The sequence below is a fragment of the Doryrhamphus excisus genome, linkage group LG7, assembly GCF_037039965.1.
Source record: "Doryrhamphus excisus strain RoL-2023G ecotype Guam linkage group LG7, RoL_Dexc_Guam_v1.1, whole genome shotgun sequence".
Classification (NCBI taxonomy): domain Eukaryota; kingdom Metazoa; phylum Chordata; class Actinopteri; order Syngnathiformes; family Syngnathidae; genus Doryrhamphus; species Doryrhamphus excisus.
In genome coordinates, this window is record NC_136363.1 from 9,836,072 (window position 1) to 9,854,603 (window position 18,532).

The 18,532-nt window shown below is 43.7% G+C and overlaps 1 protein-coding gene across 6 annotated transcripts in view; it reads left to right on the plus strand.

The window, feature by feature from the left end:
- The first annotated feature begins 900 nt into the window (after window positions 1-900).
- The window catches only part of trappc9 (trafficking protein particle complex subunit 9), a 118,346-nt gene continuing 100,714 nt past the window's right edge, over window positions 901-18,532 (plus strand). Inside the window, exons 1-11 of one of the 6 annotated variants that reach the window (XM_078792056.1) lie at window positions 901-1,026; window positions 1,505-2,102; window positions 2,195-2,225; window positions 3,257-3,402; window positions 3,476-3,601; window positions 4,904-4,930; window positions 5,375-5,496; window positions 6,566-6,691; window positions 8,836-9,052; window positions 12,491-12,634; window positions 18,163-18,289. In XM_078792056.1, coding sequence (XP_078648182.1) covers window positions 1,520-2,102; window positions 2,195-2,225; window positions 3,257-3,402; window positions 3,476-3,601; window positions 4,904-4,930; window positions 5,375-5,496; window positions 6,566-6,691; window positions 8,836-9,052; window positions 12,491-12,634; window positions 18,163-18,289 — 1,649 coding nt within the window. In that variant the 5' untranslated portion in view covers window positions 901-1,026; window positions 1,505-1,519. Of the gene's footprint in view, window positions 1,094-1,504; window positions 2,104-2,194; window positions 2,226-3,256; window positions 3,403-3,475; window positions 3,602-4,903; window positions 4,931-5,374; window positions 5,497-6,565; window positions 6,692-8,835; window positions 9,053-12,490; window positions 12,635-18,162; window positions 18,290-18,532 lie in introns of all 6 variants that reach the window. The other 5 variants (XM_078792057.1, XM_078792052.1, XM_078792054.1 and 2 more) reach the window with 5 other exon arrangements.

Consider the following 18,532-nt stretch of genomic DNA (forward strand, 5'->3'; position numbering starts at 1 on the left):
ATCAATTTTACGAGGATAATGTCATATGAGGAAAAATACATAATTTTAGTTGCATAAAGTTAAAATATTAATTCAAAAACGTCATATGATAAACAAACAGCCATTAAAAAATCACTTTGGACAAAAAAAAGTAGGTGTACAAAAATACAGTAGTTACTGAGGAACTAATAAGTTAGGAACTAAAGCACATAAATATAGAGTAGTTACAGGGGAACTAATGAGTGGTGGTTAGGGTTAGGTAGATCCGTTCCTCATTAACTACTGTAATTTTGTGTACCTTATTGCAAAGTGTTATCAATGGTATAACTTCTTTGCATTATCAATGACAAAATATCAAAGTAGCCTTGTATCATTTCATTGTATACAACAGCCCCATGTATGTCAATAATGATTTACAGTGTTTATGAAAATAAACAAGTGCAATGAAACAGTAGTTCAAATTCTATAGGCCTATAGGAGGAAGAAAGACACAAAAACAATGTAAAGCAAATAAACACACAATCAAAGCTATCCCACCAAAGCGTTTATTTTTGCTTAAAAAGGGAAAACTAAGATAACTATAGTGCTCTGTCTTTGTGGCGCACCTGAACACACCGCAGTCGCACACAAGCATGTAAGGTAAATAAACAAATAAAATAATAAACACACGCGATAGCTACATACAAAGACAGGACGTTTTAATATATTTTTAAAGCTACTTTTAATGTTTTTGCACGATAAACTAAAAAAACAGCGTGTTCCAACCAAAAAGGAAATGTTTGTTCACATATTCAGAATAAGAGCAAAGCCATAACGTATGTATATTTATCCTAATTACGCTATGTTAGTATAAAACTGCCAATATTCTTGGCTATTTAATTACTTAATATGCGTATTTTCTTCGTAAAGTAACGGCTCAATAAACATTTTGTGGTTGTTGGGGTTTTATTTTGAAATTTATTGCCCGGAAACTGTATTGTTGTTCTTCCGTTGCTAAATTGTGAGCCAAAAGAGGAAGCTGGAACGGTTTGGCAGGCTGCCGCAAAGGTAACAGAATATATGTATGACTGAATGTGAACTAGGCAGCCGCGTAAAAGCCACAGATATATTGAAGGTAATGTCTGCATCGATGGCTATCCGTTGTTAATGCAATCGATGCTGTTATTATGCGACGGCCGTGCATTGGCTTGTTGGCTAGGCTACACAAGCGGAAACAAGTGTCAGATGACGTCTGTATCCGGCACTGAAATACATACATATGGACAGGAACAGTCGTCAAATGCGTCTGCATCGCACATGTGTTACTATTTTAGTCGATATTGTTAAATGTTAGTCTTAAATCAATACATTTCTGTGTTCAAATGCATGTGTTGTGTTTCTCAAAGCACGTCTTCATACACTTTAAAATAGAGCCATCCATGCTGTGACAATGACCTCCTTCATATTTATATTTACATTAATGCGCTGTAGAGATGTTCAGATTACAATTACAGAGCAATATTAATCTTCTTTTGTCTTTGACAAGACACCACATGGAAAGATGAGTGTCCCTGACTACATGCAATGTGCCGAGGACCACCAATCGGTGCTCGTGGTGGTCCAACCAGTCGGCAACGTCCCCGAGGACCAGTTCTTCAGGATCTACAAGCGCATCGCCAGCGTGAGCCAAGTCAGCACCAGAGACTCACAGCGGATCCTCTACATCCGCTACCGCCACCACTACCTGCCCGAAAACAACGAATGGGGCGACTTCCAGACACACCGCAAGGTGGTGGGCCTCATCGCCATCACCACCTGCACCTCCTCCAAGGACTGGCCCCTGACGGCTGAGCACTTCCACGGCCAGAAGGAGGTGTACAGCTCCACCCTCTACGACTCTAGGTTGCTGGTGTTCGGGCTGCAGGGGGAGATTGCGGAGCAGCAGAGGACGGACGTGGCCTTCTATCCCAGCTTCGAAGACTGCTCTGATGTGGAGAAGAGAGTGGAGGACTTTGTGGAGTCCATATTTATCGTTCTGGAGTCCAAGAGGCTTGACCGTGCCACTGACAAGTCCGGGGACAAGATCCCTCTACTCTGTGTGCCCTTTGAGAAGAAGGACTTTGTGGGTTTGGACACTGACAGCAGGTGAGGCGACATTTTCATCCACAGGTTCATGTATGATCTCACTCATCTTTCATTTTTCTTTATTTATTTCTTCCTTCTTTTCTTTCATACTGTCCTGTGAGTTTATTGTTGGGTGCAAAAAGGTGAGCCATTAGACCTCCATCAGTGTAGACCGTTTGGACCCCAATTTCCTCTTCCCTAGGTTTTAGGGTAGGCACATTTGAAAATGTAGATAAATCAGCGAAAAGGTGAAAAAAAAAACGGATATAGATGATCTGAAGTACAGTACTGATGATAAGACATCTAATGTACTGATCTCATGGAAATCCTTGTTGACAGTGTTCCCTTACCTGTCCCCTCAGTACATGATCTTTGTGTACCCTCTCCTGGTACCCCACCAAAATAGGAGCCTCATTCACACAGACATCCCCCCAAATTGCATTATCAAAGCCGTATGAATAGATCCCGCATTTGTCCCTCTGTGCCTGGTATACAGCCAATTTGGGTATAACTGCAACTGTGGTTGCTTTCACACAGAAGAGGCAGTAGTCCACCTCTGTTACAGCTCTGGTACTACCTCCAAAGCTGGAAAATTGCCAGGTTGATAGAAGAGAATGACCAAAGTGTCAATGCCTTTTTATACAGAGCAATAATGCAGGAAAAAAGTACACAGACATTGTAAAAGGGACTCATGGTTTCGAATGTAGCATGGAATTTCTGGCTATTGCTATGTGCTAACTTCTGGGAAATTACCATCATCTTTGTCTTCCTCATTTTATGTCGGTGCCTTTTATACAGGACAGCAATGCGGTGATAAAATGCCTGCTTTTATGTGAATGTTTTTTTTTTTAAACATGCTGCCTATAGCATCCACTTGCCCCTTGAACATTTCTGGTCAACTTCATCCTGCTGTGTTGGTGCCTTTTATACAGAACAGCAATGCAAGAAAAATGTAAACTTTAAGGCTCTTTAGATGCTGGTGCTATTCCATGAAGTCGACATATGTTCGTTATGTGATTGTGGGATGCTGCTGTGTGAAAACGCTTATAATTGGACTTAATTGGTGTGGTACAGCAGGCACAGGTGGACAAATGTCTTTAGTTACGACTCTGATGTAGCATTGATCTGTGTGACAGTAACATTACCCCCCCCCCTCAAATATTTGCATCTTTAGGCATTATAAGAAGCGCTGCCAGGGACGGATGAGGAAGCACGTGGGCGACTTGTGTCTCCAAGCGGGCATGCTGCAGGACGCCCTGGTTCACTACCACATGGCCGTGGAGCTGCTCAGGGCCGTGAATGACTTCCTCTGGCTGGGGGGTAGGTTCGTTGTTATGGTCGTGGCCTTGGTGCATACCATACATGTTTTTAATGCTATTTCCTTTTCACGCAGCCGCCTTGGAGGGTTTGTGTTCAGCTTCGGTCATATTCCACTATCCCGGAGGCACCGCGGGGAAGATGCTAGCACACAAGACAAGTATCTCCCAGCCGACAGATGCAGGGAAACGCCACAGACCTGGTAAAGGCAACCTCCTGTTTTTTTCCCAAATAGTGTCCAACTCAGCTGCAGAGAGTATGGGGCATGTATTAGGAGTAAATTGCCTTTGGGGCAGTGGCCGTGGGCAGTTAAAATCTCCACTCTGCTACTCCTAAGCAGCTCACCTGTTGCCTTATTAACATGCTCGTCTTAACAATTAACATCACGCCGGCTCGAGCCGTTGAGTAATTTCCTTTGTAACGCAAGTTTAGGTCTTCATTTGCTTTTAATAATAAGGTCTTAGCTTTTATCAAGTCTAATCACAGAAGATCACATTTCTGGCAAGCAGACCAACTCAACCCTTCAATGTAATGCTTTATACCCTTCATCTCACATAATAGGCTGATTAAAGATATGCAGTACTTGAGTGCATGTCCATAGGGTCTTGTGTATGCATGTGTGTCTGCAGCATGGCCTGTCACTAATAAAAGGGGTTTCCTTATATGGCCCAGTTCTTTAATACATGTTTAATTGCTCTTTTGTTAAAAACAACATAATCAAGTTTGGAGTAAATTAGGATTTTGTATGTGTATGTCTCTCAATATAATTTTAGTGCAAATAAAATTCACTCCGCTAGATGGAGTCCCTGTACAACAATGAGAATGAATACAATAAGTGATGCTTGACAAAGAGCAGTGTCATCTAATAGAATTGAATAGTGAGGCAAAGTTGTTAAAATGGGCCGTGTGTTGCCCCCCCCCCAGGTCATACAGGTGCTGACATTGTAAGTATTGACATTGTGAAGATGTTTCCTTGGAGTTCGATCAGGAAGTAAAAAAGAAACCGGATCAATTTTGTTTGCCTAGGACCTCTTTTGAAGTCCTCCCTTCTGCGGCTTCACACCATCATAGCATAAAGTGAAATAATAGTTATGAGTTATTAGAACCTCTCTTTTTTTTTTTTTGCCCCTCTTCCAAATTCTATTAAATTTTTTCACAGTTCCATTTTTTTTTTTTTACTAATTTTACCACCACAGCGTTATTGCACCATAGCACCACACAATGTGGACACCCAGCATTGAGTCGCACACACACACAGACCCCCGCCAGCATGCTCTGCTAAACTACAATAACCCAGCCAGCTTCCATTCACCGTTCAGAGATAGATTACCGATGTTTGACGTGCTTAGTTAGTGTTCGTGAGGAGTATATTTCGTTCAACCTGGCCAAATCTGCGATCCCATTAACACGGAAAAATCACAGGGCCCTGCGTTTTATAAAGGGTGTGTTGGGACTAACACTGCTAACATGTGTGATGGAGTGCGTTCTTTCTCTGTGTCTGTAGGGGCTCAGGAGGTTCTCATTGACCCAGGTATGACCTCTCTAACCAAACGTAGTCTCCTTCTGCCTGCATGCCTTCATGCTTCTTCCTACGTCTTAATTGTGTTAGAGTAGCTCCCCATTCTTGTCACCTTTTTTCCCTTCTACACACTGTCTCTAAATCACTTGATGAAATAGTTTTGTAACCACCAGCAGGTGGCAGCACAGCACTACCAGTGCAGCATCCCACTTGTTGAAGGGTCATGCGATGCTGCTATTCTGTATATGAAATGTGAAGGGGTTTGTTTTTTTTTTTGCTTCCTATGGCTGCAGTTTTGTTAAATCATTGCAAGGTGCACCTTTCACTACGCACTGTTTGCACACACATCAGACGGCGAAGCCAAGTCCCTTCTGGGGGCTTCCTTATTTCATTTCAGCGATCATGCCAGCTTCCTTCCCAAACTAATCACTTCTCCTCCTGTTTTTCTGAGCGTAGGCGCCCTCACGGCCAACGGCATCAGCGCCGACACCAGCGCCGAGATTGGCCGAGCGAAGAACTGCCTGAGCCCGGAAGATATAATCGAGAAATACAAAGAGGCCATCTCGTATTATGGAAAGGTATTGAGGGATTGATTTCATGGATGTGAGGATGCTTGTGGCTCGTCAAAATGGAATATTATATGCATAGTCATGTGATTCCAAATTAGTTTTTATAAAAGAACCACTCAAAAAGGTGGACATTTGGCAACCCTACTGTGTTCCCTGTACTATTATTTTCTGGCAAATTTATTTTCCACCATTGAGCCCAACTGACTTGAAATTTTTCCACACGGCACCCATTGTAACTTCACGGTGTTAAACCCAATCACCATGAAATTTGGTACACACCTTTAATGCATCGACAGGGACACATTTTGTCAATTTGAGCGAGATTGGTCATATAATATGGCCGCCATCAACCAAATTGCAAAGGCAGTGGTAGGATTTACCGAATAATTGGCTATAAGTCATTTGTAGTACTTCTTTCACAGCATAGGTGGTGCCACAAATTATTTTTTTTTTTACATAAAGGTCTTTAATTTGACCTGTAATATGTCTCCAAAACACCAGGGGCAGTATTAAATTGGATCTGATTTGAGTTTGAGAGCAATAGCTTAAGTTCTTACTGACAGCTGCTGTTAATTACTCATGACGTAACAGTTTAATGCGGTCTCACTCCTGTGCCGGAGAAGAAAAAACAAAAAAACATACCAACATTTCATTTTTCTGCCGGTATGACACACAAAATATATCCTAAATAACCGCACCCATAAATGCTCAGTGCTTATGGAGAACGGAATCGGCTCATTACCTGTTAAGGCACCTGTGCTTTATCATCATTATTATAATTGCCTTTTTTCCATAGGTCCCCCTCCCTCCTTCCATCCCTCGGCCCCGTTACCTGTAGCTGCTTCATTCACAATGAAATTACACAGCCATTCAGTTATTAATTGAATTTTAATAAGCAGACAATGAGTGTGGAAGTGGAGGGAAATTAATGGACGGTGAGATAAAAAGTGGGGAAAAAAAAGCAGTAGGCCAAAGTTTCATGTGGTAGTAGTAGCCGGAACACCAATGGGAGCATGCTTGTCATGATGTACATGTGATGACACGCTTCAGTTTTTTCCCCTCCTTTATGTACCACCAGTATAAGAATGCAGGCGTCATTGAGCTGGAGGCCTGCGTGAAGGCAGTGCGGGTGTTGGCCATCCAGAAGCGGGCCAGAGAGGCCTCGGAGTTCCTGCAGAATGCCGTTTACATCAACCTGGGACAGGTACACACCTATTGTAACGAGTAAGCTCTCTTAGGATAGATGGCTAAAAGAATAACTGCTTATTTAATGCTCTTTTGGGAGCCTTGCAGCATACGCCGGGCTCTAAGCTTGAGCCAATGTAAGCATGCGCATTAATCCTCAGCTGTTTATTAGAGCAGTGATTTTCAACCACTGTGACGCTGCACACTAGTGTGCCTTGAGAAATTGTCAGGTGTGCCGTGAGGAATTATCCAATATCACTTTTTATAATTAACATTCATTAATCATCATTTGCAAATATTATGTCAATATCCACGTATACGTGGACCCAAATATTCCAATTGCATTTGATTTATTTGCTCAAACGGAAAGAATTTAACCTTTGTATACGCCTCATTCCGAATGAATATATAATCGGATTAACAGGGGTGGAATATTCCTTTCCCCAATCCGACTGAGGTATCTTGTAGCTGCTCAAACGGAAAGTTGTCAGGGTGCGTTTTTCTTCTTCTGTACTTTATTGGCGGTTGGCAAGCAGCTTTCGTGTGCATTAGCGCCATCTGTGGAACAGAATCTAAACCCTTCTATACGCCATTCATTAGTCCATAAGTCAAAAGAAAATATATATCTATATAAAACATGCACCGAGTTGAATTATAAAATATTAGCATTATTGAATTTGATCCTGTCCTGGTTAAATTTATCATATCGCATGCTCAGATATGACGTAACACGCAGCTCCAGACGTTATACAGTTTTAAAAATGGAGGCCAGCAATCGGCACTGGACTGATACGGAAAGTTTGTTTTTGATCCAAACTAAATTTCAAGACTGGACAAACGAAAAACCGGCAATACGGAATTATTCCAACAAGTGAAAGAACAACTCGGGGAAGTCGGTATCACGTGATGTTAGTGTTTACGTTTTACTGGGCATGCCCTATTGACTATTCTGGTTGATTATAGCGATGCATGTAGACAAGAGATTGGAATATTCCTTTCCATGTATACCATTGTTTCCGGAAAAGTCATTCGGAAAGAGAAAAACTCCTCAATGTAAACATGGCTACTGTGGAGTGTCCGTGGTGTAAAGACTGGCAGAGCAATGTAATATCGGTCCGTGTGGCAACACCGAGCTCGTTCCTCCTATAGCAGGGCTCGACAATAACGATGTACCTATGGCCCGGGGCAAGTTAAAACAAAATTCGGGCAAGTAAATCTAATCAGTGATATTCCCGTCGGGCAAGAGCACTTTGGCATGCCATACTGCCAAGAGTTTTTTTTAAAGCGGTTCTTGTTGGGTGTTGGTAAAACACGGACTGCGTAATTCCGGTGGTAATTTGCAAAGCAATCCTTGCAATGGACCAATCAGAATCGTTTATTTAGACCGCGGTCCGTAATCAACAGTCCGCGTTTTACCCACACCCGTTGTTCGCGATCAACCAATCAGCGATCGTTTGACTACGAAAACATCCATCATGGCGTCGCTGCCAACATCGTCTAATTCTGAAGGAAACAGCAAAAAGTGATGAACCTCTATCGTTGCATGGTTTTTATTTCCAAGGCAGCATGAAAAACAACTTACTGGCCTGTTGCAGACTTAACTAACTAGCTGGGCGCACGGCAACCGAACTTCTCTTTTTTTCCCTCTCCTTCCTCTTCTTTGGTCCCAAAACGCCCGCTCCAAGAGCGCGAGCTGAACATGACTGCCCCCAGCGTCCATGCATGAAACTACAGCCCGGAATACAACACACACGCAACGCTACAGTATTATTTTATTTATTTGAGATTCTCATGTGATGCCACAAAAAATTACATAATATCATTATGGCAGTCTTTTCATTTTACATGGGGCAAGTTCGGGCAAGTAGTTCTCACCTTAAGGATTCCCCATGGGCAAGTCATTTTGGTTTTTAATGTAGAGCCCTGTATAGACTTAGTGATGTTTTCCAATGTAAAAAAAAAATGTGCCGTGGCTCAAAAAAGTTTGACACTGCATTAGAGTATCAAGGCATGTTTAGGTTTTTTTTTCTTTTATCTTTTGACAAATGTTCTGCCTTTTGTATACAGCAGTTCAGGAGTACTGCAATCCTACTTCCCGATAATGCTTCCACCATGTTGCCCCCTCATTAAAGGACGCCATCAATGTTGTTGCTCTACTCGCAGCTCTCCGAAGAGGAGAAGATCCAGCGCTACAGCATCTTGTCTGAGCTCTACGAACTGATCGGCTTTCGGCGCAAGTCGGCGTTTTTCAAGCGTGTCGCCGCCATGCAGTGCGTGGCGCCCACCATCCCAGAACCAGGCTGGAGGGCCTGTTACAAGCTGCTACTGGAGACCCTCCCTGGATACAGCCTGTCTCTAGACCCCAAGGACTTCAGTAAAGGTAGACGTGAGGACGTAGTAGCCGTTTTACGGAGTCATGAGATTATGTCATGTGGTTTAAGAAAGCACGACGAGTTGAAGGTGCAGCTTTACTAAACAAAGACCACCCTGCATTGCACCCTCTTACCTTTAGTAGGTTGACCATCTCTTTTCCCCCGCAAGTGCCTCTTCAGGCTTTGTCTGGTATTCAAGCAAACACTTGAGCGAGCACAAAGAGAGCTTTTGTCGGGGTCTTTATGATCGGCCTCTCTCTCGCTCGCATCCACGCAACTCTCAACCCCGTGGCTCTTCGCAGCCACTCGACAGCTTTCCCCCCCCCCCAGTGCTCGCAAACACAAAAGATGGCGCTCGGAGCGAACACAAGAGCTCGGGGACCTTCGTGTTATCTCTCATGATCGCTATTTAAGAGGCACGGCGAGAGGATTTGTGTCATACAATGGCCGGCCTTGGTTGGCCTTTTTTTTTTATGTCAGGTGAATAGAAACAAGGTGTAAGTTGAATGAGTCTGTTAATATAGCTGCCTTGCTTTTTTATCACTTCAACTACTGCTGAAAGCTTTATAGTTTATTGCTATACATGAGGTCCTCGGGTTGCGTACAAGCTCCATTACTGGATCACGCATCTGTTGCTCATAAACAGACTCCTAGTGTTGTAATATCAGTAAAAAGAAAAGTAGGGGACTTTTATGTGTGTTTTCAAGCAAGCAATTGAGGCAAATAGCATGCAGTGCTTGCCTCTCACCAGAAGAGGCGCTGTTGCTCCAGTTTAATTTTTAATTATTTTTTTTACTGTAAAAATTATTTCAGCTGTGGCCCCCTTGCCTTGTATGAACTATTATTCTGCTGACTACACCACCGGCTTGGAAAGAGGAGTGCAGAGAAATTCTCACTGTTCTCATAAAAACCAGACTAGATCAGACCACTGATCCAAGTTTGGATTATTCAAGGTTCCTCATACAGGTCCAAGTGTGACTGGGCACTTGTGGGAAGGACTCTTCTCTTTTGGCGGGGGGAGGGGCGGAGGATTAGATGTAAGTTTGCCAAGCAGCGAACATGCTGCTGCATCCTAATGAGGCGGCTTCACTTGACTGTGTTGTGGAACAAATGGCTTTTTAAGTAGCATTAAGCTCCCCCTAAAATCATCAGTGAGATCACCCTTCTCGCCATTTTCATCCAACGTTGATGCTTTGTTTTATTTTTCTTCAGCGTGTGCTGATGGGCGGACGCTCCTCCCCAGTCTGAAAGCCGCCCTTCTAAAGTAGTGGGAGACATCCTTGCAGCATTGGGTTTGCAGCAGACAGATGGAAGTCAGCTAATTTTAGGCTGCTTCGTGAGTGCAGTTTCACAATGGATAACAGAGCTTGTGATAGAAATGCATTTAGCGGACGTTCAGATGGCGGCAGAAGCCAAATGGAATAAACTTCATGGGCGGGGAATAAGAGGGGGGTGGTGGGGGCGAGATTGCTGACAACTAAAAAGCATCTTGGATGTGGTTCAACATTATTGGAAGTCGCGTTTCAGCAAGATTTTTTATTTTTTTTTTGCAAATATCCGCCTGCCTCTCCTCTCCTGTCCCTCTCGGCCTCGCCGCCACATCCTTCCTCTGGGTTCTTTTTTTTTTTTTTTTTTTCCCCACGCAGTGAGTCAACAGCGGACAGCTGGGAGTGAAGCAGGAGATCTCGTGGGGGGATGAGGGTCTTATGTAACAGTTGGTTTCAGGCTTGGAATGCTTTTAGGGTGTCACTGGCTGGAAGAGCACTTTCTAAGTCACGAGTTGGATGTCACATTTGTTTGGCGCTCTAAAATCAGATAGTAGTCATCAACACAAGCAGTACAGTACTGTACTATTAATGATGGGCTCAATGTAAACAACAGGATGGGAAGTGTAGCATGCATGAGTTTTTTCAACTTTTTCAACATTTTAAAGCACATTGCAAAGGTAGATGAAGCTTCTTGATGCTTCAGATGCATACGATATGACATCGGGAGGTTGTCTACAGCCACAGTTGTTTTTTACACCACTTACAGGTGGGCCTACAACGCATTTTAGTGTAAATCATCACCAGTCATAACATTACTTTTAAGAACATACAATGAAAAAACAAAACCTTATATCGCAATCTACAAGTGTAATTTCTACTACATTACCCTGCGTCGCTCCCCCGTGTCCACCCACCGAGACGGAGAGACTCAGACTGGCAAAGGGGCTCACTCCGTTCACGCCGTTGTTCTAAAGATGGAGGCAAGAGACAAGGAAAACAGACACTGATACCCATGGCGATGTATTGGGGCTCATTTATTTATCGTCCCAGGCCTCGTCCCTATTATTTTGCATGGCGGTCGAGTAGTTAGCGCGCAGATCTCAAAGCTAGGAGACCCGAGTTCAATCCCACCCTCGGCCATCTCTGTGTGGAGTTTGCATGTTCTCCCCGTGCATGCGTGGGTTTTCTCCGGGTACTCCGGTTTCCTCCCACATTCCAAAAAACATGCTAGGTTAATTGGCCACTCCAAATTGTCCATAGGTATGAATGTGAGTGTGAATGGTTGTTTGTCTATATGTGCCCTGTGATTGGCTGGCCACCAGTCCAGCGTGTACCCCGTCTCTCGCCCGAAGACAGCTGGGATAGGCTCCAGCACCCCCGCAACCCTCATGAGGATAAGCGGTAGAGAAAAAAAAATGAATGAGATATCCTGTCACTTGTCTCTTATTGTGCTGATCCAAGGCTCAAATCCAGTAATAATGCAAGAATTAGTTATTACTGTCACTTTCATAGGAGCAGATCCTTTAACATGTTCAAGGATACTGGAGCAACTTGGCGGTTATTTGTCGTGTAAAAGAGTTTTGTTATTTCTGACTGACCCTGAATGTGACAGGCTAAGTCCCCACTTGGTGTGTGTGTGCGGGCAGAGGAAATTTGTTGATCTTTAACGATGATTAATCGATATCCTTAATTGTGGTTGCAACAGTCGAGTGTTGAGAGTAGAGTAGCTGCCTGTGAGCCGCACATAGCGTATTATTCCGCTTAAAGTAGTTCTTAGGCACTAAAATTACCTTTTTTATTAAATTAAGGGAACACTTACGTAGCTGCAAAAACGCTGTCACGTGGAACACCGTATGCCGAGGAACCACACCCACTTTAATACCGAGTGGGGATGATATTTGTCAACGTATCAGTCATGAAGCTATGCCGTCGTACCAAATGACTGACAAACAAAACAAAGCTGCTCCAGTTTGAAATGTATTGACTAAGCTCGCAGCAATAATGGACAAATGGACACGATCTAGCTAAATAGTTGTGCATGCCGCTAATCAATAAAGCACTCTTAAATCAACCTCTACTTAAAACACATTCATTGGACTGTTTTTTCATTGCTTGTACATTTTCACCAATGATCCTTGTTCGCGTTGTGACTTTTCCTCGCTGTCATCTCTCCCGCAGGCACTCACCGGGGCTGGGCCGCCGTTCAAATGCGTCTCCTGCACGAGCTGGTGTATGCCTCCCGCCGCATGGGCAATCCCGGCCTCTCCGTACGCCACCTGTCCTTCCTGCTGCAGACCATGCTGGACTTCCTGTCAGATCAAGGTCGGTGGAACACACACAGACACACAGAGAGAAAAAAAGAGAGAGGGAGTGAAGTTTCCAAAGATGCCACATTTAAACCCTGTGAGGTGTTTCTTAAAAAAGAAAAAAAAAAACATTTAGCAACAGCCACCCTGGCCTTTGGTGATAGCGGCGTTGTGCTCATTAGTGTGCGGAGCACAACAAAGCCCGTCTCCTTCTTGGACCGAGTGCAACATTGTGCTCTGAGCAGAAATCCTGCGCAGCCAGTTTAGAGCTTTTACTGAAGCAGCGTGAGCCAGACAATCTGCTGGCCGCACAATAGAGGCCAGTGTAATCCGTGGTTGGCGACGGGGCATGTGAATGGACACGAGGAGGAGTTGAGGTATGAACAAGATGAAACAAGCTTGGCAAATGAAACGTTACATTGGAGCAAAAGGAGCTTTCTTTCCGCTGCTGCTAATTCAAGACAGACCCACCGCAAGAGGAACATCCACCATCATTTCAACGGGACACTTCCAATCAATGAAATTAGTATTTATCAACAGAAATACCCAATGGTGTGTTGCAGGGATGGATAAATGGCTCCTGGATAATTAGGAAAGCAGCTGAAGATCCACTGACTTGGTTTTTAAGGGGGTCTGCGTGTTTGACGTTTTGTCGAGCTTTCCGTCGTTCTTTGCCTGTTCTGTAGTGTTTCCAAACATACCATTTAAACGTTGCCGCGGGGTAAATATAGAAACTTCCTCGCTGCTGCTTGCTACGAACATGCATGCTGTTTTACTAGTAGTTGTATAGGCTTCATACGTATAGACTTCTGTCCGTATTCAATACAAAAGGCCAAATAATGATGGTGCATTCATGGCGCCTGGAGAACAGCATATGGGGTGAAGTTGAACATTAATAAAACAGCGTTTGTATTGGATTTTACAGATACCCAGAAACGCATCGCGATGAATCTAGATTTCACCCATCAGTTGCATCCAGTGAATGAGCCAATGCACTCGCATCGCGCGCATGTGCATCGATTAACATCGATTATTTTCCACACCCTTAATGCACACGTGTGCGCGCACGTGCACACATACAGTTTGGTTACAAATGTGAAAATTGGAAATAGTTCAATAGTTTTCAAAAATTGTGTAAAACTACCATATTTTTGGTTGTTTATGTTGTGGCGGGGCTGCACGGTGGACTAGTGGTTAGCGCGCAGACCTCACAGCTAGGAGACCCGAGTTCAATACCCCCTCGGCCATCTCTGTGTGGAGTTTGCATGTTCTCCCCGTGCATGCGTGGGTTTTCTCCGGGTACTCCGGTTTCTTCCTACATTCCAAAAACATGCTAGGTTAATTGGCCACTCCATATTGTCCATAGGTATGAATGTGAGTGTGAATGGTTGTTTGTCTATATGTGCCCTGTGATTGGCTGGCCACCAGTCCAGGGTGTACCCCGCCTCTCACCCGAAGACAGCTGGGATAGGCTCCAGCACCCCTGCAACCCTCATGAGGATAAGCGGTAGAAAATGAATGAGTGAATGAATGTTGTGGCATCGCTGTTTAGGCATTTTGGCTAAATTTGGCAAAATTTTCACCCCAAAAATGTTTTTTTTTTTTTTTGAAAACTGATATTTTGCTGAAACCTCCCTATGTTCTACTGCTGATTAAACAACGGAAAAAGGTAGAAACTATTTTTTTTCCCCGATGAAAGATGAGTCTAATCTTAACCCTATAGCCTAAAAACACAATATTGTATGTGAAAAATTAGTCAAAATCATCAAAAATGGCCGGTACCGCGAGGGACAACATTTGAGAAATGGCTGGGATTGAATGAGTTAGTAATGAATTCATCTTATATTTAGAATATGCAGAGGGCCTCGAGTTGAAGCACCTTTTTAAAAAGAAGTACATGGGACCAATTTATCCCGATCATAAGAGCTCCAGTACATCGCAGTAGAACACATTGTTAGGGCATCCTACCACCTCCTTGAGTGCATTTTCATATTTTATGCTCACAAAGGGGCCTCCTGCTACTGCACTACAGAGGCTGACTTCCAGTAAACAACAAATCCGATTTGCATTGACTACACTTAAAGTGTCTCCTTCGGATCAACTTTTAATTTACAATTTTTCATGAATTCATCTTGTAGTCTGTGAGAGTTTTGTCGTTTGGATGCTCCCCCTTTCTACATTTGCCTCCAGTGTGTTCTTCAATATGTCAGACACGTGATTGCAGGTTGCTTGATGCTACGTGTTGGATACGTGCACAGCAGGCATCGCATGGAGAATGGCAGGTAATGATTTGCCGCCAGCAATAACCCTTTCAGCTCTGAGCTGAAAAAAGCCTCGACCTGACTTTTGATACGCAATGATTGCACCGAGCTATTGATGGATTGCAGGTAGCAACATATCTGTAGGGTCCGTTGTACGTTTAAGGAAAGTGTCTAAGATGTTGCTCTTGAGGAAGAAACGCACGTTCCAAGACCGCCGGCCAATGGCAAAAAAAAAAAGAAACGTGGATAATGGACATACCTATAAAAATTCCTATTTTTGTTACTTTAAAACACTTTTTTTATCCTTGACACATTCTAAAAAGCAGTTAAACAAAGTATAAATGACACAAATTGGGTTTTACACTTGCAAGCTCACAGTAGACAGTTTTATACTTACAATAAATCAATATCACATCTTGTCAAAGCATCTTCCTGCTGGAAAATGTTGTGTAGGGATCGTGATACAGTGCCCTCTGCTGGATTCATAGCCAAAGCACTCTCTATTGATGTTATTCATTCATTTTCTACCGCTTATTCTCATGAGCCTATCCCAGCTGCCTTCGGGCGAGAGCCGGGGTACACCCTGGGCAGGTCGCCAGCCAATCACAGAGCACATATAGACAAACAACCATTCACACTCACATTCATACCTATGGACAATTTGGAGTCACCAGTTAAACTAGCATGTGTTTGGAATGTGGGAGGAAACCGGAGTACCTGGAAAACATGCAAACTCCACACAGAGATGGCAGAGGGTGGAATCAAACTTGGGTGTCCTAGCTGTGTGGCCTGCGCGCTAACCACTCATCACCGTGCAGCCCTGATTGCTACTTTCATTCATTCATTCATTCTCGACCGCTTATCCTCACGAGGGTTGCGGGGGGTGCTGGAGCCTATCCCAGCTGTCTTCGGGCGAGAGGCGGGGTACACCCTGGACTGGTGGCCAGCCAATCACCGGGCACATATAGACAAACAACCATTCACACTCACATTCATACCTTTGGACAATTTGGAGTCGCCAATTAACCTAGCATGTTTTTGGAATGTGGGAGGAAACCATATATAATAGACAAACAACCATTCACACTCACATTCATACCTGTGGCCAATGAAGCTAGCATGTTTTTACAATGTTGGAAACCGGAGTACCTGGAGAAAACCCACGCATGCACAGGGGATGAAATCGAACCCGGGTCTCCTAGCTGTGAGCCCTTTGCGCTAACCACTTCACCACCATGCAGCCTCTATTGATGTTAGCATGGCAAAATATAGAATTATTTACAATATGAAGCGGCCAACAATCCTTCTTACTCAATCATCCAGGCTTGCTTGGTTGACATTGCTATGTATAATAAACAACTGAAAGACCCTGGCGAGGATAAGCGGTAGAAAATGAATGAATGAAAGAGAACAAGATTCAGACAAGAGACTTTCACGAACAACCTCTCCAGGCGCTTTGAAGAGTTTAGTTATATTGTGTTGTGTTGACAGTAATGCAAACTCGCAGTCCACAACAAAGCATTTGAAAATGATGAATCATTGCGGGCCGCGCAAAGACCCGTGCATGCAAATGAAGCTTTTTAATGTGTTTTTTTTGCTTCCCCTTTCCCTCCTGAACTCGCACCTTGGATGCGGTGACGGTGATTAATCTTTTTGAAGAGCAAAGTTCCAAGGTGGACTGCAAAATAAGCAAAAACGGCGGTTTTATTTAAGTTTTATGTAGTCGGGAAAAACACAAAAGTTTGTTGTTTTTGGTGATGCGGTTGGACTTCCCATTTTCTATTGCCATGGTAACATCTTAATAAACATCTCAAGTGATGTACATGACTACAATAAAACTAAAAGTAAATCAAAAGTGCATACAGAATGATTGGTTATTGGTTCTATGGTTATAATCACACCTTTGCTCTTTGTCATTAATAAGTATATTTTCACAACTTCACTTTATTCTCCTGGTTGCCTTCTACATCTAAAAAGTCAGATATTCCGGTTCCAAAGTCTGGGATTCCTCCTCTTTGTTTCATTTCCATATGGAAAGCGCCCGCTTTGCATATAGAGCGGGAGCGTGAGATCTTGTCGCTCCAGATGAACACGGAGATACATTCTAATTCCAGGTGCGTGTACTCGTCCACTTGTGGTCGTATCGCCTCAGATGCATTTTAATAGACCTCTTAAGGCCGTCTGATTGCAGACGTTCACGAACGCCACGCAGCGCCGAGATGAGACGGCATTGGCGTGAAAGTCCTCACTCAGTCAATATTTCCACGTTTGCGGGGGCTTGGATCTCTGGTGGTCTCTGAGAGACCCTCACCTATTCCTATTTGGAACCAATTTGCAGTCCACTGTTGGAGTAGCAGGTAGAGTTCCTCAAGTGTTACTGCAAGCCTCTCTGCCATGGAGATGATGTTTCTAGCTCATTCTGTGGGGTCAGGAGGATAATTATGGACCACCCGAAGACTCCTGGAGTGAACGACGGCCTTAAGGAATGTATAATAAGACGGCCAAGCTAGGAGGAACCAAACCAAATCATATCAAATGCCAAATCATATCAGACCTCACAGCTAGGAGACCAGGGTTCAATTCCACCCTCGGCCATCTCTGTGTGGAGTTTGCATGTTTTCCCCGTGCATGCGTGGGTTTTCTCCGGGTACTCCGGTTTCCTCCCACATTCCAAAAACATGCTAGGTTAATTGGCGACTCCAAATTGTCCATAGGTATGAATGTGAGTGTGAATGGTTGTTTGTCTATATGTGCCCTGTGATTGGCTGGCCACCAGTCCAGGGTGTACCCCTCTCGCCCGAAGACAGCTGGGATAGGCTCCAGCACCCCCGCGACCCTCGTGAGGAAAAGTGGTAGTGAATGAATTAATGAATATTGGCACATTTCCGTGCCAATCTGGCACCCTCATTAACTGAAACGATGATGTCATTATAGATGTGTGTGTGTTGTACAATCACAACGAGGGTTCCAGCGGCTGATTTAAGTCGCGTCACAGCACTGTTTGAATTCCTAGCAAGCAAGTGTCCTCCTCCGCTCTCGAGCCTCGCCGAGCCAAAGCAATTTTTACGGCTGGATGAGCAGTAATGTTCTCCTTTTTTAAAGCTATTCATGGTACAATAAGGCTTAACATTTTTTATTTGAAGACTCTCGCCGCCTATTGCTGAGGGACGCTCACCTCACAGGCCATTAATGTTTGCTTTATTTATAGCTCGCTGATATGAAAGCTCTACTGTAAAGAGAGAGGGGGAAAAATGATGATTTGTTATGTTTCTATGTTTTATAGAGAAGAAAGAAGTGACCCAGAGTCTGGAAAACTACACCTCAAAATGCCCGGGTGGAATGGAGGTCATCACCTTACCGGATGGCCTTAAGCTGCCCGCTGTGCCCTTTACAAAGCTGCCTATTGTACGGTAGGTCAGCATTCTCAGTGCATGAGTTATACCAATTGGAATATCGCACGCTTTATTAAGTACCCCTGCACAATCCGATGACATCCAATAATGTTCAGTATCACAAGAGCTGATGAAACATCTACAACTCCTACACAGGCGCTGTAATCATCAAATGTTGTTAAATGAATTGCTCTCCATGAAAACCGGGCATTGTGCAATTTCAGTGATGATAATGGTTCATAATCAAACCATCGCAATTAT